Consider the following 23,429-nt stretch of genomic DNA (forward strand, 5'->3'; position numbering starts at 1 on the left):
ACGTTTTTTGATGCAAGGGTCATAGTGTATTACAATTACCATAGTTGTAATATACTATAATCTTTCTATAATGCATCATTATCACTGTTATTATATTGTGGTTATGAGTTACTCTAAGAGTTCAGTGATTTAGAATTTACTTAAAGCAAACAATGACTACTTAGTGTAATCTATAATCCCAATTAATGCCTGCATTATAATGCATTATTATATATTATACTATGGAAAATATAATGCATTACTGCAAAGGAAATGTCAGTTATTGACCAGCAATTATGAACTATAGTGATAATTGACCTCATTACAAAATGCTTTATAATGTGTTTTAATGCTTATAAAGCATTATCAATATCCATGAGTGCTTATAACTATAGTTATATATTGCCATAGGAAGGTTGTAACTCATTATAAGTATGTTTATAATGCATTATAGGGGCGTAATAGAAAGCGTTCTTGAGAAGTGCAATGAAGCTGTAATTAAGACGTATTGCGTTTAGCAATCATTTCTGCAGCTATAAAATTGGCACTGAAAAAAAAACACGCAACCAATAAATGATTGGCGCACTGATCCGAGGTCTGAGGCCGAATTCTCGTCCTCTTTCCCTGAATCATCTTGTTTTTCTTTCCACACTTTGGGTTCGTCCGTTTCTGCGAGCGTTGGATCTCTCTCCTTTCGCAGACAGTTTCGGTTGCCTTTCCCCTCGTGCCAAATCTATTCCCACTCCCATTAACCAGCTCCAGCTGAGACTTACAGAGCTTCTGAAGTTATGGGAACCCCTCCCACCGCTCTGGACGTGTTAGAGAGTTGGAAACTGGGCATTTCATAAAAGCATATTTGAAGAAATTCAGCTTGTTTGTACGAAATGGCAGAAGCAGTGCGTCTCTTTGTGCTCGTCAGACTTTTCTTCCTCGGAAACTCGCTCTCCAGCGAGGCCTACCGAAACTCAGGACATTAATAAGTGAAAAAAGCAGCTGCTTTATTTAAGTGTATTTGACAAATGGACTCATGGAAAACGTTTGTTGAGCAAAACTGAATTGAGCAGCATCTTGAGACAGCACAGTGAGTCATGCTTCGACTAGCTGCGTATACACAGTGGCCTCGCAGGCCTTTAATGTGATTTCACTCTCGCAAGCAGAACTAACAGTTTGCCCGAGGCCGCTGTCAAACGGGAATGGAGACGCTTCGAACCCGCTCGTGTTTTCAACCCCATCACATCAAGGGGGCGGCGTTCAAAAATAGCGAGCTGATTGGGGACAATTTGTGTGCACGTTACAGTTTGATTGCACTCGCACCCCACGTGGGATGCAGAGAGAGCGGTTTCGCCGGTGTGATGAATTTGCAGTCACGGAAGAGAGACGAGAGGAAAGTAATCAGAGTTCACCGTCCCCGGCTGCAACATAGACGCATCATTCCCTATTGTTCTGTGACGGCACCCTGATCGGTAGAGTTTATACCGTGTGTGATGATATGTTTAAACACACTGTGCAGACGCTATCACCTGCTGTGGAATTAAAGTGCACTGCTCACTAGGGATGTTCCGAACGACTAATTTCCCTGATGCTTAAAAGAAGTTGAAAATAGTAGATGAGTATAAAAGTACAAAACACTCATTCAAAACATTCAAAATACAGCGCAGTTTCATTTAAAAGATGAAACGTGGTCCAAGTAGATCCTGTTCATATTACAGGAGCCATTTGAAAATGTTAATTACGTTTTTAAACTGCAAGGGGAATGCCAATCACATGGTAGCGACGCCCTAAAGCGTAGCCTGCTTTATCGTGTATTTTAAATGGGACCATAATTTACTAAATAAATATACGAAATGAAAAAAAAGATTTTACAAACCATATTGTATTGAAGAAGACTTGAAACTAGAAATTGAGATGATAAACTCATGTTTACAATGTTTGCTGAGGTAATAAATCAAGAGAGAAGTAGAGTCATTTTCTCATAGACTTCTATACAACCAGAGGAGTCGCCCCCTGGTGGTCAGTAGAGAGAATGCAGCTTTAACTTCCTCATTGGCTTCACTTTTCCGAACTGGAGGTTGGATTTGGTATCGCTAAAATTGTAGCAAAAAGTATCAGTGTCCAAAAAAAAGCCTCCTGGTCACCAGTATGCAGTTGTACCAGCAGTATGTTTTTACAGATTGTCGCCGTAGACGTGTACAGTAATGTTCAATACGCACCACTGAGTAAATCTTTTCAGTTTCAATACAAATTAGCTTATTTTTATGCCCCCTTTATAATCTCAGACAACAAAAACAGGAGGTTTGCATTATAAACCAGTGTTGACTTATTTTTTGCTTTGTTAAACTGATTAAAAAAAGAAGACTTTCTGAAGCAGAGGCATCCATTTGTTTGCAATCTTTTTCAGCCTCTTGTTATAATCACAGACAAGAGACAGAGACAGGTGTCACAGCAGGTAGATAATTGTGAAATGGATACCGCACACGTGTACTCACTCCGTCATGATTACACATCCGTCTCATATTTCACTGGGTTGTCTGGCTGTCTGTGGGTCCACCATTGTTTCCAAGGAGTCAAATGACAGCGGTGGGATGCAGGTTCGTATGAAGGGAGGCCACCTGTTGCTCAGCAGGGTCTCCATCTGGTGGGAGATTAAGGTGCGGGTGCGGGGGCCGTCTACAATTTGATTTAATTACTTCTGATGAGCCCAGGTGATGGATTAGCATTGTGGTTATATTAGCATACACTCGGCCTCTGGTTCCCCTTGGCCCTCCAGTCACAATATTCTCACAATATTCCCTTCATCTCAAAGTCTGAATGAGGATCAGATTTTAGGCTGTTTTGCTTGTATGTAAGGAAATGAATGTCCTTTTAGCCGCACGAGCAGAAATATCTCAACAACTAGAGGATGGATTACCATGACATTTTGTGGATGAATTGTAGCTTGATAACTTTGATGATCCTTTAAGGTGCAATATACGGCACTCAGAGCATTACTATAGCAGCAAACAGCTATTTGCTGTGTAAAGATATAGTGGAGTCGACACTGTCAGCACTTTTGTAGGAGTTTGCGCTGTTAGCACCGTTAGCTGCGCTGTTAGCACCGTTAGCTGCGCTGTTAGCACCATTAGCTGCGGGCCACCGGCTCAGCCTTCGCCATGTTGAGAGATGTCGCCTCAGCCGATGTCAGCATGCTGACACTTAACTAAGACGTCACTATAGTAAACATATGACCTGTTAAACATATGTATGTTAGCGTTGTCATCATGAGCATGTTAGCATGCTGACGTTTGCATTTAGTTGTGCCAAACGCCTGGCTTTAAAGCTAATTTTACATCGCGGCCAAATGGTGGGATTACAACTTCAGAGTCCCTCATGTGATGCCATTGGGCTCAAAAAGACGTATTACCGTAGACTCACATTGAAAAAGAGACATCTGTAACACAGCGGATATGTTTTATTTGAGGTAAATACTGGGAAACTGCCCAGTACGAACACTTGAACAGCGTTTATTTAAATTAGTAGGTCCTAAAAGCTGTAAAATGAAGGAAACCCAGAGTTATTATCTGAATTTTATACTTGTAAGTCAAACATTTTATGCTTAATGCGCCACTTAGCAACATTCATAGACATGAACGGGACCCCACCTCCAACGCTGTATCCCGTTCTCTTTACACAGCCACGCTACAGAGCTGATAGCATGTCAACTCTTACAGTGTACACACTTGCCAGGAAATACAATTTCCATATTTAATTCATTGAATTTCTCCAAAATATCTATGATATGTTTAGACTAAATCTTAAAATGCCTAGCGTATCCCAAGGTTGCCATTGGATGGGTGTCCCTGAGTTTAAAGAGACGTTAACTAAAATAATTTAATCAGCTTTGGTTTCAAACCGAAGAGCTTTTTGTTTCATTTGAAGGTTAAAGTGAGAATATCTGACATTTGAAGGAACAATTCAAAACACAATCTTTCTCTTTCCAATGAAAATTGAATTGAAAGGCAATGAAGCTCAGCCTTGTTCAATCCAAAAGGGATTCGGTGCTGGAGCCTTGTTTGGCCCTGTAGCTTATGGTGCTGACTCTTCAAGGACTTTATTCATTCTACGCATTAACACCTCATCCCAGTCTGTACAATGTAAATTATTTAGTTTAGTGGTGCACTATGTGGCAGGTGTTACATTTAATTCACCTCTGGATAGAGAAGTGGATTTGCTAATTGCTATAGCTCATGATAAACAACAACACAAATATCCATTTACATTACAACGACATGCTTTAGCAGTAAATACCATAGCAATGAGCAACAGCTCTCTCATTTGTTGGCATATCAACTGACCATCTGCCGAGACCGTCCAACTGATTTGTACGTCACACACTCCCCTCCGGTGCAGCACACAACAGGAGCGTGAGGCTTGCTGCAACACAAATCAAATACAACGAAGGATTAGAGGCAGCCCGAATAACAGGAAAACCCTCGATATTACACGTTCTGAAAGCTTGAGGATGTGGGATAAAAGAAGAAGATAATCCTGATCTTAGTCTTGGCTTGTGTTTAGAGACTCCAGGATCAACAGGCCCAGATACCAACTGTTAACTGCTCTGCAAAAAACAGGTCACTTGTACAGTTTCACAGTCGAGAGCATTTTTGCAAGCCTCAAACCATTTCACACTTTCTGGTTATTTTTAGGGCGACTCCTCATCTTGTAAGTGTGGAACAGGCTGCCTAACAGTTGGTTGTCGGATTCTTTGAAAGGAGAAACATATTTGGTGTTACATTGAGGGTTATGGGCGCCTTTAATCAGATTTTCAGTGGCACTTTTGAATAGATATGGACCGATCCATGCACATCGACGAATAGACGTTTTGCTCTCTGTCCCCAAGAAGTCCAAAATTCATTGTTTTACTTTTCTCGATGGAATGCATCTGTGCAGGGTTGGCTTTTTATTCTGCTGCTGCCAACATGTTATCAAGATTTAGTTCGACTTTGGCGTCTTCTCATCAAGAACACTTGACGTTTCGGGACAGAAAGTTTGACATAAAATTGACAGGTTGACAGGTCTTTTTTTTTCATCATCTTTGTCCACATGCTCAACACAAAGGCATCACCTGTAGACAGTATCCAAGGTATGAACCCATGTGGTAAAAGCCTGGCTCAGATGTCAGAGGTAAAAAGGGGAATGTGACAAGTGAGCTCCGACATGGACCAAGCTCCCAGAGGTTTCCTCACATCTAGATCACAACACATCCAGCAGTAAATCGGAATGTCCCAAAGCTGCCTTTGACACTCCCGATCACACCCACGCCCGCCTTCACTCGACACCGAATGTCTCCCGGCAGGTAGTTTGGACAAGCTTTCCTGCCAGCAGAGTACGAGAAGTGACATGTCGGGTTCTTCTCCCGTCGTAATTGAAAAGGCAAGCACAAATCTCACATTTCAACGGGTGAACTGGAGGAATGTCAAGGGCTGGTGGACGACTGTGAGAGTGTTGAGTCTGCGTTGCTTCGTTTTTTTGTCCAACGCCCGTGTTGACCTTAACCGCACAGGCTGATGTCGATAACAAGGCCGCTCACACAATTACACAATGCAAGAGAGTACACTCTCCGTCTGTCTGTCTGTCTGTCTGTCTGGGGGTTTGGGGTCTCTCTCTCTCTCTCTCTCTCTCTCTCTCTCTCTCTCTCTCTCTCTCTCTCTCTCTCTCTCTCTCTCTCTCTCTCTCTCTCTCTCTCTCTCTCTCTCTCTCTCTCTCTCTCTCTCTCTCTCTCTCTCTCTCTCTCTCTCTCTCTCTCCCTCTCTCCCTCTCTCCCTCTCCCCCCTCCCCGATGTCCTCACCCGCGCCGTCACTATTCATATGTTTGCAGTTTGAATAATGAAAACTGCAGGGCGTTAGTGAGCTTTTAAAACACATTTTAGTCACAATAGCAAACCCCCGAAATGTTGCTATTACGGTAAGGCTTTCAGGGGATCTGCATTGGGGGTCTCAGGGGTCACGTCTTCCTGATAATACTTATGTACATTAAAGGTACTTTCACACTGTGAGAGGTTCTTGTTTCCAGTGTAAACAAACAATGTTAGGCAGCAGCTCTCATGAATTGTCGACAGCTTGTCGTTTCTGGTTGCGAGTTGATAATTGCAACTTTTTTATTACGCTGCAGCCGTGAAGAAAAACAATGTGCAAATTTCAGTCTTCATTTTAGTTTGATATATTTACGATATTGCAAAGCTAAAGTTGCTATTTGGGTCCTGTGATACTGCTCATCATTTTCCTCTATTTTAAGCCACTATGTGGCTGCGTGATGGAGTTAAAACACAGGTCGTTAGTCGGACTGTATGTAGCCAGTAGCCACTGCTGAAGCCATTTAAAATACACTATAAAGACAAGTCTGTGCAGCAGACACCGTGGTAAGTGTTTCATGTCTAAAAGCACCTAAATGAGTTTTACATTGTGGTTTGCCACTTTGGTGAAGGACCCGAATACCTCTTCTAAAACAGCCAGCACTTTAGATAATCATCTGAAGCATTCCACAGTAAAAGGAAAAAAGGTCCTCGATTATTTTAAGAATGTATAAAACACTTAAGATATTTTTTTTCTGTCTGACACAGAACAGAATTTTCTTCTGCCTGAAAGGTGACGACAATAATCACACCGGTTGTTCAGTCTTCAGAGTATATGGAGCAAATTATGCACCTCAATCAGCGGCACAAAACATCTAATGGCAGACCCACGGTGCCACCAAAACACCCCGAGCCTGTCGCAGAACCCCGTGTTTTAAAATTCTAATTTGCACTCTTTTGCAATGCTAATGGAAGAAAAACCCCACCACCAATCAAGATGGCACGTCATAGCTGAAAACGCTTCAAGTGTGATTTTTCTACAGGCGGTTAATGTCGGGGTGTAATGTATGGGTTGTATACCGTCAGCAGAGAACAGGAAGTCAGGGTGGTGTGCGCGCCTGAGCTGAAAACGCAGCAGTGGAGCCGTCGTGGGCTTTGATCAACAACCTGCTCATTTACCACAGCTCGTGTCTCGAGCGGCGTCTCCAGGCAACTGAGGGCTGTCAGCGGAGGAGGTGGCGTCGAGCGGACAAAATGCACTCTGGAGGCCTCCTGTCAGCCTGAAGACTGGTGATGGAGGCACAATGTAATCCCTGAGAGAAAGAGAGAGAGAGAGAGAGAGAGAAAATGTAACAGAGGGAAAAGATACAGACCCTTTTTCCTTTCTATATGTAAACCTTTTCACTGGCTGAACAAATTACAGGTAGTTTTCCGCTATCAAGACGTCCGGCGCCTTTTCATTTAGCCGTGCGCCTTCAAAATACAGTGTTCCAGTCATTTAGCGAAGGGAACAGCAGATGAATTTGGCTTGCTTTTCTCCCCATCTCCGGTAAAAGCTTCCGCCGGAGCTCTGGACACAGATTGGGGGATGCATATGTATTTAGAAATTTACCCAGGCAGCCTTAAATGCTCTGTCTAGACAAAGAGACGGCAATTGCATTAGCATTTAGCCGGCCATGCAGTCTATTTGTTCTTCTCTTTATTTACCCAGAAAAGCTCTGCTGTGTACTTTCATCCTGTGTTGCCCTTCACACTCGCTCAGTTGCAGACATTCAGGCATGAGAGCTGCCCGTGCAACCACAGTCTGGTGCCAGTCAGCAGCTCCATCTGAGCACTCGGCTTGCTAAGCACCTTGCTCAAGGGCATCTTAACGGGAGTTGTTGAAGGAGCAAAGAAGCGTGTCTCATTCGCGTCCTGCGTCCAGATTTTCCTCGCTCCTCCGGTCACGAGTTTGCTTTTTGAATTTTTGCCTCGGGGCAGTTGCTCCACCAATTTTCCAGTTCCCATTTCCCTCCTGTTTTTTTTTTTCCCCCACTCTAAACCCATCCGTTGGTGCACGTCACCCTAATGGTAAGATGGCAATGTCAATGTGCACGTTGTCAACATCACAACCTGCAGAATTGGGGATTTGGAGGAGGGTAAAGAAAACGTTGCTGCAGTTTTGTCAAACATATGGTAGAAATGAATGGCCTTACGTCTAAATGACTTACATCCAGTTCAATAAGAAACACTTCAGAGTGTTCATAGCAACTCTCAGAGTCACCAAACTCAATACATACCCACAACTCTTTTTTGCGTGAAGTCAGGCGTCTACTTTTTGAATAACATCCGACTGAGTGATATAAATCAACACTACTCTGGTAGGCGATGTGTTTTTGTTTGTTTTTTAATGTAATCATTGGATTCGACCCCTGGCAGCGGCTCGGTCCTCCGTTATCAGCGCAGCAAGTGCCATCATGTCCGCTCGCAGCATCTGGGAAGTGAACAGGAGCAGACTGTTCTGCTCTACATGCAGCTGTGAGCCCATCGGTCTGAGTGCGACTGTGTGAATTGGTGGTGGGGGAGCGCAGGAGGTGTGAATGGAACAGAGCGAGAGAGTGTGTCGACAGTCTGTGTGTGTGTGGAAATTAGGCTCTAAAATAAGATGTAGTTTCATTTGTTTGGTGGACATGGTGCAGCGGATTGCTTCTCTACATGCGAGTGAGTGAGTGATGAAGCAAGATATACAAAACAGCTAGTTCTTAAACCTGCATTCTCTCTAGTGGCCATCAGGGGGCGACTCCTCAGGTTGTTGAAAGAAGTCTGGTTGTATGGAAGTCTATGAGAAAATGACTTTACTCCTCTCTTGATTTATTACCTCAGTAAACATTGTAAACATGAGTTTATGGTCTCAATCTCTAGTTTCAAGTCGTCTTCAATACAGCATGATACAGTAAATTATGGTCCATTTAGAGTCAACTAGTGAAGATGGAGACGGCCAAAAACCCAAAGGCTTCAAAACCATAGAATTAAAAAAACACTGCACAGCGATCAATAATGTTAAGAGGAAGAACTTTAACAACTATATGGAAAGCAGAACAATATTCCATTGCAATGATAGCGAGGTAAACAGTGACACATTAGCTTTCAACTTTTTTTTTAAATCGCAGGACAAGCTGCTTGCTGTTTTCAGTTGAACGTGACCTGAGTGAGAGCGTGTGATCACATCTACTCTCATGACTCGTCTGCACGGGAGGTCGGGAGTTTCAGTCTTCTGTCTGAAGCGCGTCCGGCGGAACAGATTCTATTTTAATCAATCCAGCTGTCTACAGAGGCTGCTTGATGGCTCCTGTTTCACTCGTGTTATATACACATGCAACCTATTTCATATTTCAACATAAATGTCAGTCCATCACTTGATACAGGTTTTGATTTTAAACAGTTTTTTTTCTGGTTAACAAGTAACATCTGGGAGCTGCAATTTAAATTGGTATTTCACGCTTGTTTTGCCAGACAACAGAAACAAAAAACGATATATACAATTATTACGGATGTTTTAAAACACTGCAGGTGATCACAGAGAGAGAGAGCAGAATGGGAGCGAGAACAGAGGTTTATCCAGCTGAGAACATCTGTCCAGCTCCATCTCAGATGTTGTCTGTCATGCACATGTTTGTTGTTTGCCAAAGAGTCGGACAAAAAAAAAGATTCAGCAAGTTTCGCCACAGTAACCGTCAAAGTGTTTTCGTGTGGATGGAGATCTTTATGAAAACCCTATGGATCTCTCCGTTTCACACTTAAACAGCTTTGTCACATTTAGCCGGCTTAGTGTGGATGTAGACTGAGGGAACAACACAAGCAACTGAGCGAGCAAATAAATACACGCGTGTGTGTGCGTGTGTGTGTGTGTGTGTGTGTGTGTATGTGTGAGAATCAGGGAGGGAATGAGAAAGCGAGCGAATAAGTGAGTGAGTGAGTACAACTGCAGTCATTAGGTGAATGTGGCAAGTGCAAGTGTGTGAATGAGTAATAAGCATATAAGTCAAAGGGAATGAAGTGAATACAGTACCATATGTGTGTGTGTGAGTGAGAGTGAGAGAAAAGGAAAGAGAGGGAGGGAGGCACCAATACACCCAGTGACTTTCCCAGTGACTCATCAGGTGGGTAATTAAGGCACAAAGCTTCGGCCCCAGGGCTCCGCCGAGCTGCACTCTGAGCCCCGACTGCTAATGACGCCGCCCTGGACCTCAGAGGGAGGGAGGGAGGGAGAAAGATATTGGCAGAGAGACATAGATTAGCCCGCGCAGTAGGTGCCCCGACTGCTCCTCACACACTTGAAAAGACGGAGGGGTCGATACCGTTCACACCCTGCTGGGATATAATGGACAGTAAACCCAACTACTGGTGAGGTCCCTCACCTTTGTAACCTTTTAACAAGATTCAAAGTTGAAAAATAAATGAAAGCTACTTTGTAGCATTTAAATACCGGCAACGTCATAAACATGTGTCAGGCATCAACCTCCGGGTCTGACAAGTGAAGTCAATGCAGAAGTGCCTAATTAGGGAGTTGCGCTAATTAGCAAATGTTAGCACGCTAACACGGTAAAATACCTGCTAAACACCACGTGCGTTAGCATTGTCGTTGTGAGCGCATTAGCGTGCTGATGGTATGATCACCGTGCCTGAGTACAGCCTCACAGAGACGCTAACATGGCTGGAGACTTATACTCGTGTTACGATGTGGGTACAGCTTGGGAAGTATTTTACAGGAGAAAAGTATTATTTCTTTATGGCACATTGTTTGAGAACTGAATAACCGGAATTTTCTTCTGAAAATAGGCAATGTTTGACCAGCTGGGGATTTTTTCATACCTTGCCCTGGCTTGCTCCACTATCTTGACACTGAGGAGAAGAGATGACAGAAAAATACAGACAATAGACACTTACATGTAGAGGCAGAACAAGAGGTTAAGAGCAGCAGGGACCCTTCAAAGATTCTGCTCTTCTCTACACAGTAGGAGGGGGAGCGAGACGGAGAGAGAGAAGGAGAGTTGAATAAGAAGGGGCAGATTCCCTGCAGAGAGCAGAGGCAAAAAAATAGATGAAATGTGCAGAGGAGCCAAGCAGGGAAGCTTCCCCCAAAGGGGTGAGAGAAACCGGAGCTGAGGGAGAGGAGAGAAAAAATAAAGGAGGCGGCGGCGGGGAGGACAGACGAGTCACTGGCATTTCCATTTTCAGCCTGTATGAAGGCTAATGACTCAAGGCGGGCTGCTGAGACCCGAGCGAGGGTTCTGCAGGTGGTCCTCACAGGAGTGGAGAGCTCCTGAGGAGACTAAGGCCATTTTAATTGGACACTGAATGACGATACGACTGCTTCACGGAGAGAATAGTCGGGTGGTGCTTTCAGTTCCAAAAGGCCAATTACAGCATATTCATGTCGCGTCGCTTTTATCGAGACTTTATGAAGGTGCGCAGGTTTCGTCTTCGGTTTATTCCTGATGGGCCGATGACCAATTCCGATCGGGGGAACGTAGCTTTTGGCATTGCAGAGGCATTGCTTTGGGAAAGAAAACAATTAGAGGGAGATTAAGATGATAAATAAAGTTGACCAAGGGGTGATTTTTGACTACTACAGCAGGTCTTTGGTCTGTTTAATGTGTTGTGTGTACCTAGATACAGATCAAACCGGCACCTGTCAATCACTCAATATAACACACCATCACAGCTGTCACGTGTTTATGTGCTACATGTATTTAGGTATGTGTTTTATGGGAACGTTACTTTGAGGAGGCTGGGTCGCCTCCTTGTTCCGTTAAAACGTACCGCGTGAGGAGTAGAAGTGGGTTTAAATTTCACTCGCTGTGCTGTCGCAGTCTCGGCTCCTCACATGTGCCACCTGGTGGTCGTTGGTGCGCACTGCAGCTAGCCCCTCTCTGGACAAACAAAAGCGCTCAAAAGTGATGCTAATTATGAAGCAATATCAGCTTTCATTTTGAGTCATCTTACTTGTCACCGTGTGAATGTAACCCTCATAATCAGTCTCTTTTTGCTCAGTTTTGGCCTCCACCAACTCCCCCGAGAAAAATATCTGGCTCTTTAGCTGTTAGATGCGTCACTATGTCCCCCAGCTAGTTGCTAACTATTTCTGCCTGCTGTTTGGTGCTGAGCAGGTATCGTGTGCAGTGGATTTTTGAGAGCTGTTCCAAGTTAAACAGCCGCCTCCTGCAGCCTAAAGTGAAGTAAAAACAGTTAAGTTCCAGGCCGAAAGAAGCGGAACAATGAGCTGAAAGAGATGAAGCACTGGGAGATAGTTCTCAGTGGGTTTATCACCAAGATCAACCCCTTCACATACAATCTAATACACTGTAAGTGCATTTGATGTATTTCACAATTGTACTTTGCTTGGCTAGGACTCTGCTATATCTGCTCGTTTCATCCGTGTCTTGTCAGAGAGTCGTGTTGCGTCGTATCAGAAATAAATCCCTCCTGTCCCCAGCGGCACAGCAGCATTTTCCTCAACTTATTTTCATCCGAGAGAAAACAAAAACACTCTGTCCTCTAAGATGCTGTGCACCAGTATGAACACGACAGCTGCTAATTGAGCCATTACTATGAGCCGAACCAAGCACTTCTCTAATCACGAGGCTGAGGCTCGTGTCACCGAATGAGAGATGCGGTGGATAGGAGCAGCAGGATCAGAAATCAGTTGCAGCGGGTGGATAATATATGCCGGGCTATTTTCTCCCCGATGCAAATGTCGTTGAACCATCTCTCCCGGAGGCGGTGCATGGCGCGCGTGTGTGCAGAGCCTCGGTGCTTCAATCTTTCAGCGTATTAATTTCATATTTACTCATTTATTTTTAAATGTGTTAAGTGATGGAAAAGCGGCTCAGAGGTGCTTACATGGCAGATGGCTTTAAAAGGGGAAGTGAGCCAGTGTCAGAGGCAGGATTTCAATTCAAAGTTGAGGGTTTTTGTTCTCTTTTATTATTCACAGGAAGAGAGAATTATCAACTGAAAGTCGACTGAGCATACACGGCGTCCTACTGTGCCTCTTTGTTCGATACGAACGCTACACTTGATCAGTTTGGGCTCAAATCAAAAGCACACTGACGACATCTTTTGAGCAAAATGTGTCCAATGTATGTCTTTTTTTAAAGCCTTTTGAGGGAACAAAACTGGCACTTTTACCGCAGCAAAGTCTTTATTGTGCCTCTAGTTACTTCATGCGTCTCAGACCAGCAAGCTATCCAAGTGTAAATGCAACCAAGGAGAGTTGGGAGACGTTCACATTACTTCACTCACTGGTTTACATGGAGACTTGCAGTCACGACAAGTGGGGCCTATCCAGATTTAAAGTGCTTGAACTGATTTATACCGAGCCACTTCCTGTGCCTTTGGGCAGATCAAGTTCCGATTTAAAAAAAGAGAATGAAAGTAGTCCGTTGACACAGTCTGGGTAACCTTGCTCAACAGGGACAGGGCTCATTCCTGGTATTTGATTTTGTAATATGAACTCTGGATGTCCAGTATTTACCTCGCGATTGTTGCCATAATGGTCATAATAAATGGTCAGCAATGGCGTGACAACTTTCCGGTGATGAAACATCCTGTGCGGGTTCTGTTTTTCGGTCTGAATGTCGAATAAACACAACTAGGAAGCATTTCAGATGCTGTCAAATTGCTCAAACGTTAGGAAGAAGAGTTTCCTCGTTTCCGACAGACGATTTAAATCAGAAGCACGCCAGCCAGATGTTAAGAAATATAAAAGTATAAAGTATGTGGGATGTAGAGGGAGGCACTTCCAGGGTCTTGCTACTTTAATAATGGCAGGTGATAAAGACACTAAAATAATCATCATTTATATTTCCATGTACTAAATTGGCGAAGGGTTTGTCTCGCTCATAACCCACTTATGTGTGTTCAAGTGTATCGCATCGAAAATTCGATGTAAATATCACATTTCTGTTTGTTTCATGGTGCAATGTGAGGCGGGTTACTACAGATCTGTGTGGAGAAATGAGATGTTTTAATCCGACGATATTTGGGTGTATTCAGCGGAGTGAAGGCTTCAATGGATGCTGAAGTCACATGCTTCATTTACGTCATCGTATGTTCACGAAATCTGTTTCCAGTGCACTTTGTCGCATTGTGCATTTATCGATACACAAACTTTTCCACCTCAGCCACAACGTAAAAACACTATTTCTGGTACTTCAAGATTTTCTTTTAAAATTTTCCCCTCAGGTTTCTCTGTGCGCAAATTGAAAATGCGCATAAAACAGGTGGATGGAAATGCACCTAGGAACAGTCGAGAGGACACTATTTGATAGATCAGTCATCTGTGGGAGCTGCATTCACTTTGTGTTCTTCACTTTAAAAAAAGGCACGAATGTTAAACGACAGGACTTTGATTGAAACAACTTCATTCTCATACAACATAAGAGTTATTCTGACCTCTGACCTGTCATCCTACATAAATAGTGAGCAACTGATCTTACCATGAGCCTGAAGACACTCCCTCTTCCCACATCCATGCAGACACACACACACACACACTTGTGTTTCTGTTTGACGGCTCCGCGCTAACACAATTTTCCAGAAAAACCAATTTGTTGGTTGTCAGCCAGAAGGCCCCTTTTTTTATCATTATTTGTCAAGAAGCGATTTGTTTCTGTGAGTTTAGGGCTCCTCTCTGTTGATATGAGAGAGAATTTTCTTCCAGGGTAAACAAAAAGACTGAGTGGAGTAATTGGCTGCCAGTTTGCCATGTAAGGTTTACCAGATTGCCTGTGTGATCGACCACCGACTCCTTCAAAAGGCCTAAATATTCGCAGTGTGAGACATCAACACGGACACTTGCATACACGCCAGCTAATTTGCTCTCATCCACGCGAACAAAGAGATTCTCCTTGGATAACACGATTTCGGGGCATAGTAAACATCCTGACAACAGCACGAGATTCAACTTCGCGCCGGGCCACACTTTTGCTCTGTGGACAGCAGGATAAATAAAATTTGCTCTGATAAATAAATGTGGAGCCTCTGGATGAGATTATTAGCAGCTCACACAGCGATTAAAGCCAACTTAAGAAGTCGCCAGCGGCTGTGTTCCCACTGCCTAATTGAAACCATTCCTTATTTACTCATCTCAATGAATGGGATCAGAGAGCAGGCAAAGACGGTTTCATTTCCCCTTAATATCCACCGCGCCGTCAACCGTGCACGCACACAAATAGGGTCCCTCTGGGGAAAGGACAGTGTCGTCACGTCGCACCAAAATGAAGGGAAGGAAGGGGAAAAAATAAAGAAAAATCACAGATCACAGAAGGATTATTTCCATTTCTAAAGGAGAGCCAGCCAGCGGTGGAGAAAGGAGGGCGGAGGAGCAGAAGGTGGGGGGGGGGTTGCGATGGCGGCCTATTTCTTTGTGTTAATTCCTCCACGCCTTTTAACTTCTAAGGCTCCAGCATTGTGGCGCAGTAGGACAGAGTGTGATTGAGAAATTTGGAAGAGTATTTTTAGCCAAAGCACTGGCTTTCCCTGAGGGGACGGCATATGATTTATTTTATTCCCTCCCTCTTCCTCTTGTCCTGCTTCTGTCGTGGTTTCACAATGAACCTCTGGATTTGTGCCCGGGAGGAAGAGGTGGGATCCGAACTGAATCAGATCCCTCTACCTACATCACAGGAGCTGCCTCCTGATTGGCGCTACCACTGTTTGTTCTGGAAATCCATTTCCTTTTTCTTTTTTCCCTCTCTATTGCAGTCCTGACAATGTAGTGTAGCACGCTGGAGGCACGCCACATCATCGTGTTACACAACCTGCACGAAACGCTCGAATGATGTCGCACATATATGAGCTTTAGTTGAATTTCTCTGCCAGAGGACGTGTGGTTTGTCTGGATGTACAGGGAGTGACAGGCTTCATGCAAAAGGATCATGATGATCTCATTCTGGAGGAATTACAGCTGCAGTTAATTACAGATGTTCAAAATATGGAATATGCAACCTGATTTTTTAAAACAGCTCAAAGACATTGGGAGGAAAAGTCAAAAGTCCCGGACTGGAAGCAGCGATGAAGTTATTGAGGTACTTTTAGATTGAACGTGCAATTTTTTTCACATCAATGTGTTTGTGTTCATTCACAGCACACATTCACCGACTGTACAGGCGTTAGCTGTTGATACCGAGCAATATAGTCCTTGATGGCAGATCCCACCACACAGCAGCTTTTACACATTCTTTCTGTTGTTTACTACCAAAGTGACAAGGAGGCACCCTCACACAATGCAATCACGATGAAGCGCTTTCCTCTCCGTTGTGGGCGGGGCTTAATTGCACTCAGACTATACCTGCGCTTGTGTGACGGACATATACTGTATATAAGAAGTGGACATAGTCGTCGTGACGTCCCCCATTGGTTTTGTGGACTGACGTTGTCAAGACTCGATTTTGGCATTTTGGCCATCTTGGGGTTTTTTTGCAACCAGAGAATGGAAGTGACCATATTAGGACTGTGGAGGAGTGACATAGAGACGCCGTACACGGCTCTGGTAGCGACCTGTCAATCACAGTAAGCCCGCCCTAAAGCATACCCTGCTTTCTTCATACATCATGCTGTATTGAAGGAGACTTGAAACTAGAGATTGAGACATAAACTCATGTTTACAATGTTTACTGAGGTAATAAATCAAGAGAGAAGTAGAGTCATTTTCTCATAGACTTCTATGCAACCAGAGGAGTCGCCCCCTGGTGGCCATTAGAGAAAATACAAGTTTAACTTCCTCATTGGCTTCACTTTTCAGAACTGGAGGTTTGTGGCCTGGTGACAGATCTGTTTGTTCATCAATTGGAGTAAATAACTGTTGGATTACTGAACACACTAAGAAAGCATTGGACAAAGAAATACAACTAAAACATCATGTATCTTAATATATTGGACTCAACTGGAGCCAATGAGAATGCAATGCTCTCCGTCTGATGTTGGCTTCCAGCAGCCTCTAAGTGATGTGCATAAAATGATGCTTCCAAGACAGCAAAATTCATATTGCACATGCACAATCATACCAAGTGCATGTCCAATAAAACCCTTCAACGGCTTCTCCGATAAACAATGCATGAAATCTCACCGTGAATGTAAAGACATGCAGAACAATCGACAATGGGAAAGCATGTCGAATTACACATCAGCAGCATTTTATGTGCAGTTCAACAAATCACTCACTGCGATATGAAGACCAACAGATCCACACGTTACCGTCACAGCAACGCAGGCGCTTGTCAGCTTCGTTTGCGCCGGCCAGAGGCAATAACTGACGCAGATGTTGTGCAGAGCTGCTGCTTCGCACATTAACAAGACTTCAACATCAAACACGCAGCAACACTGGGCGCGTGTGAGAGCGTGCCGTTTGGTGTCAGGAGTTTAAATGTGGGATGACTGACTGACCTCAACTTGGCCCCTGATGCACACGTGTTTGCACGGTGGGAAGACAATGCGTGTGGCATGAAAACCGCTTTCCACAGCTCAAAGTTATGTTTATTTATACAACAGAATTATTCTCCATTTTTTTCACATTTCCAATAAGAGAAGGAAAGCGGGAAGTCCTGACCAATTACATTCGGGTTTTTGCAGATTTTGGATGCACACACAGAATCAATCAGAAGCAGATTTTATAGCAGTGCATCACAGCGACAGTTTATGAGTTTTCAAATATTAAGTCATCCGTGTCCAAATACACCTTGAAAGCAGCTTTTTCAGCCTTGTCATACACAATACTGCTATTATGTGAAAGTCCTGTTGGCATCGCTGACTCCACCTGAATCCAAACACACAAAGCCCGGGCTGGCACCGTCTCACCAGTCCCCTCTCTCTGACCTCCCATCGAACTTCTGTACTTTGAATTTTCCCATGGATCTGAACGCTTCCTTCTGTACAGTCTCATTGACTCTAATTAGCCATCGCGGCATTTCCCACATCTTGTGACAGCTTGTACAGACGACCAGACCTCCCCTCCCCTCCCTCCCTCCTCTCCTCTCCCCGGTCTCTCGTTTTGCATCCAGCTCTTTGTGTTGGCGCTCTCCCACGCGTCCCAGCTGTTTGGACCGCAGTAAATGTCGCCTCGTACGGCGCACTGCTGGGATCCCAGCCGTCATGCATCCGGGGGCCAAGCGCCGTCTCGATCATGGTCTGCCGAGCTTTCCCTCTCTTCCTCGCTGTTTTTTTTTTTACCTCTCTTCCTCCATCTTTCCTGTCCATCGACCTCTCCTTCCCGCTGTGAAGCTCTCCATTTACTTGTCTAATTGCTCGCATTCCTAAACCTAACCACTCTCCCCTTCCCGTTGCCATTACCATACATCCTGATTGGCTGATGTTGCCTGACAGAGGTTGCGTGTGGCTTGTTGTAACACAGCATGGTTGCTCCCTGAAACAGGAAGTCAACAGCGGCTGTCTGCTGTTTCCATCCCTTAGGGAGGTGTGGGGAAGGAGGAAATAATGCTAAGAAATAGCTCTGCGCAGCAGCTCTGTACCGTTTTCTTTCATTTTTTTAAACAGCTGGCCACTCACTGATTGCAGCTCTTTAATGTCAGGCCCCTGTCCACTGTTTGTGGACAGTTGAGCTGAGAGGGAATCAAAGGAAGTGTCACATTTTAAAAGCGCATTCATAATACAGAGCCGAAGCAATCAGCTCTAGTTGGATTTTGAGCCACTCTTATTAACTCCCAGATTGAGGGGATGGAGCAAAAAGCGTGATACTAATTGTCAAAACAAACTCTAAAAATCAGTGTTGGTATCTGAATTGCAAATCTTCACGTGTTTTTTTGGTTTTCTTCTTCAGCGCTGTTGTTGGGCACATGTCTATCTGTACCACAACGTTACAATAATACAAACCCTCACACAGAAATCAAATGTAAGAAATCAAAAAGAGGCTAACCGCTGTGAAAAAAGGACCGTCATTTACATAATTTGCATAGTGTGACAGAAATAGTCCAGATACAAAGAACTGCAGGGGAACAATTATGTTTTCTGTGTTATTTCCTTTGATCGGTTTACCTGATATACTGTACGCACTGGATATTTCCCGCTGAGCTGCATGAAGCCTGGAACAACTAAATTGATGCTAATTCGTTGTCGCCGACATTTTTTTTTTAAAAGGTCAACAGGGAAGAAAACACAAATTCAGTCACTGAATTAAAGGGCCTAAGGATATTTATATGCAATGAGTCAATGAGGTCATGTGTGCAGTGAGAAGAAGAGCAGGGGGGGGGGGTAGAGTAGAGGGAGACTGTGAGGATAAAGGGTAAGAAAAGCCAACAGGGAGAGGGACATTATGAATTATTATTATTATGAATTATGAACATGAGCAGTCACCATGGCTGACAGTCAAAGAACAAGAACACTCAAACAGAAATCCAAAGTCACATCCCTGCTTTCTCCAGAAAGGTTGAATGCAAAAGCGGCACGTATAGCAGCACAAAACATGTGTCCAAATAAAACCCACACAAATTAAGTTGAGTCATTCTACATACAAATTGTTTTTGTCTCACACATGGTCTCCCTGTTTGGTGTCTCTCAGGCGGGACGTCCACGCTGCGTCTCTCGTCGGTGCGGGAGCTGCCCGGCCAGCTGCAGGAGCTCTACCAGCAGGGCTTTGTTCTGGCGTCCGTTCACCCGTTCATCCACCCCTGTGGTCCAGAGTCCAACAGCCCACAGCACCAGCTCTACCGGGCCATCCTGATCCGACTCAACGACGGGTAAGCGCCACACGAGAGGGACTTTTGATCATTAAATGTGTAATTATCTGACATGGGGAAATAAGGGGCAAAGGGTCCGAACATTAAGTTTCCACCCAGCCTAAGCTGATGGGAACATGCACCGACAATTTAGTCGTTAAAGGTTTCCAGTGAAATAATGCATGCATGAGTATTATTAGCATTTCCTTTATGTTCTACAGTCACATACAGTAAAAATGTTTATGCTGGCATTTGATGCTGATTGTTTACAAAACAAAACAAAAGAGAATTTCTGGAAGTGTAAAATAATGAGCTAAAATATGTGTTGCTTACAACGTAAGCACTTTTCCAAGAGTGTCGGAAAACTACGGTGGCCTTCAGGTAACGTAAGAACGTGAAAGGCTCTCTCTAGAACTAACGTCTTTAGTTTGTCCGCTCTGGGCTACTGTAGAAACATGGAAGCGGAACATATCTGACTCTGTGAGGAGGACAAGCTTCCTGAGTAGATATAACCGGCTCATTCTAAGCTAACGAAAACACAACTCTTAGTTTCAGGTGATTATGCACTCATGAAAACATAGTAAATGAATATTTTATTCCATTTCTGCCGATAGATCCCCCCGTATGCTACACACAGGACCTTTTAAATAAATGGGGGGGGGGGGGGGGGATGGCCCTGAGGAAATCATCTTTCAGGGGCCTCAGACTTCTTAGCTACACCCCTGAGAATAAATCCTCTTTCATTACACAATAATGCAGCGATTACAGTCACTTAAGAAAATACCTTGAGAATGCTAATGCACCTAAATTGGTGTCATTATGCGGAAAAATACTTGATGGGAATCAGATTTGGCTTTATTATCATGCATGTGTTGCAAAACTGGCATGCTGGCCAGTTGGGAAGCGACATTAGGGTTTATATAATGTTTCTAGCTACTTTTTTTATGTTACAGAAATACATTATTTTGTTAGTAATGTCGGATACATGCAAGCGCAGAGATTTCCATGATGGCTATCACATAAAAAAAACAGTGGAGGTTGGAGGTACATTTCTTATCAGACGTACAACCTTTCAGTGTTGCTTCAGTATCGGCACCAGAGCATCACAACATCTGTTTGTGGCTCAGCAAGCTGCCCTGTGGGCAGCCGAATCTGGACATGAGTCAGCAGTAATCTCAATCCTCTACCTCCGGGCCTTTCAGTGCTCCGGCGAAAACCGGCTGCATGGCCCAAAGTCACCGCCGCCCCCCCTACACATGCCCTCCAGCCCCGAAGCCCCTCGGGGAGTGGCTCCAATGGTGGCTGAAGGGCATGTAGGGGGAGAGATGGACGCCGGAGACGGCTTTTTGTCTGGTCAGAATCCTCCTAAAAATCCCTCGGTTTTAAATGGGTCCGACAGCCCCATGGGCCAGGAAACCCGATCATCTTATTCAGGACCACGTACCGTGAAGTCAGTTCAAGTAAAAACATGACAATCAAAAAGATTGAAGCTACGAGGAGAAGGGTTTTTTTTCTTGTATTTTGTTTTTCTTCCCTGGCAGCAGTGACATGCAGACGGGCAGTTGAAGCCCCAGTGGCTTCTAGTCTGGCTCTCAAGTCCAGCAAACATCCAGGCCTGTTTACCAAAACGCTGTTTCCCTGGCTGCAGGGCATGGACGTGTGTGTGTGTGTGTGTGTGTGTGTGTCTCTTGCCCCTCTCTGAAGAGGTTCGAGACCCAGCACTTGAACCTTCTTCGGAGTATTATATGAGCTTCATACAGTAACTCCTGTTGCATATAGTGTGTAGCTTTATGTGAATGCATGACACTGTTCCTGCATAATCCTCCTCACTCTCTGCTGCTCTCGAGCAGACTCCGCCGCAGATTCCTCACGGCTCAAAGCGCGTCCCTGAACGCTGACAAACCATTTCTGTAATTCCCTCACTGCTGAGCATAAACACAACACCTCTGCTACTAATCTACGTTGACATTTCAGTCATTTAGCTAACGCTCTCACCCACAGCGACAGCACAATAACTGCAGAAAACCAATACCCCGATATTACAAGCAACCAAGAGTAAGGAGTGTAATAATCAGAGCCGCTGTGCCCCGACAGTTCTGCTGCAACCACAGACTGATCATGTAGGAAGAAACCAACATGAAATAAAAACTAAACAGACTTAGTGTGCACGGCTTTTGTTGTTGTTGTTTTAGAAAAATGAATGAACAGAGGATCATGGAAGCGATTCAGAAGGGAGGAGGATGATGACCGGGGGGGGGGGTTTGGTGAAAAGGATGAATTTATACATGAAACTTCTGTAATCCTCATGGAAGAGCTATGTTGCAACATAAACTGTAAGCAGTCAATGAAGAAGAAGACAACTATAATAAAAGGCAATATTCAAAAATGTAAAAGATAAGGGCAGAAAAAATAAAACAATAAAAAAAACAATGAATTAGAACGGAAGCAATTAATTGCTTTGTGTAAAAGTTGATGATAATTTCAATTCTCCTAAAATGTTTCAGAGTTAGTCCCAACATCGTCTAACATGCTGCTTTCCTTTCCTTCATCCCTGCTGGTGTTTGTTGGAAGACATCAGGACTCGTTTCCCTCCCTTCAAAAAAAACCATTTGCTGTTTTTTTCTTGTCGAACAGCACGAGAAACAACGTCCGCAGCGTGAGATAATTCATCACAGCAAACATGACAACTTAATTTGGGTTTGTCAAACTTTCAGTTTTATCATTATTTACTGTAATTTGTGCCAGAGCGGTGCTGTGTAAGGTGTTACGATACGCCTCGCTTACCGTCAATCACAATTTCTTTGTGTACCTGACAGAAAAACAATATTCTTTTAAAAACTTGTTGCCGTACAGTCTCACTGTACCCGAGCACAACCGGATCGACCTCTCTGAGGGGTCTTTGTTCACCAGGATTGTGTTTATTTCAAGATGAAATTTTTAAATAAAAAGGTAAATGTCACTAGTCACGCTTCCACTACATCAAGTCCTTTTATCTAAACCACAGAAAAAGACCGTTTTTCTGATCTGCCACTTTTATGCTTAAGTTTACGACACTACAATGACATTGTTAAGGTTAATAGACAATTGTGTTCGGCGTCAAAAGAAGCCAACGTTGATTGCTGGAAGGAGATGAGATCCAAAGTCGAACACAAATTCAGCTTTGTCGTTAAATTGGGGCAAAATATGTAGCAACAATTGCAGAATTAATCCCAAATTGACCCAGAATACGAACGTGAATGGATTTAAACGGCTAAATCTTTTATCAGCTTTGGGGAGATCGTGACAGAATTTGATCCTCAGTAATTGGATGTTTGTTACTGAAACACTCATCCTTACTTTTTAATCAAAAAACTAGATATTTTATAACTCGGGGTTGCTCGTCTTTTATACTGATGATTCAACCAGGAGAGTTTCAAGCCCACCTAAGCCTTGGAACCGCCACTCACATACCAACGTATATGCAGGAAATGAACACGATATTTTGGAACCCTGGGTGCCTGAAATAACTCGAAACACCCATAAAAACAGGAAGCTTTACGGCACTTATTGTGGGGTGAAAACATGGCATCCAGCCACGTTTTAGAAGGTCATATAGTTGAAATGCATGGCAGCTTATCTGTCCTCCCGTCCTGCAGATTGTGGCTATTAGTAATCACCTCCCATGCTGTTGTGTAGAACACCTCAGGTTCACTTTCGGCATATCCAGACGTACACTCTTCCCTGCTGCAAAACTGGACAACGAGAATATTGAGTCTGCATGAAAAGGCAGCTGAATGGACTGCATCTGTGCTTTTTTTAAATGAGGAAAGATGACATGCTTGCCTTGCTCTGGAGAGAGAGAAAAACACCATGCGGAGGGGGGGGGGGGGGGAGAAAGAAAGAAAAAGAAAATCACAGCTGGAGTGTGAAG

At 43.9% G+C, this 23,429-nt stretch overlaps 1 protein-coding gene across 1 annotated transcript in view; it reads left to right on the forward strand.

The window, feature by feature from the left end:
- The window catches only part of rftn1b (raftlin, lipid raft linker 1b), a 94,233-nt gene that overhangs the window by 23,379 nt on the left and 47,425 nt on the right, over nucleotides 1-23,429 (forward strand). Inside the window, exon 3 of the mRNA XM_079276022.1 lies at nucleotides 19,363-19,540. Within this exon, the coding sequence (XP_079132148.1) occupies nucleotides 19,363-19,540 (178 nt within the window). The remainder of the gene's footprint in view (nucleotides 1-19,362; nucleotides 19,541-23,429) is intronic.

The sequence above is a fragment of the Melanostigma gelatinosum genome, assembly GCF_949748355.1.
Source record: "Melanostigma gelatinosum genome assembly, chromosome: 9".
Classification (NCBI taxonomy): Eukaryota; Metazoa; Chordata; class Actinopteri; order Perciformes; family Zoarcidae; genus Melanostigma; species Melanostigma gelatinosum.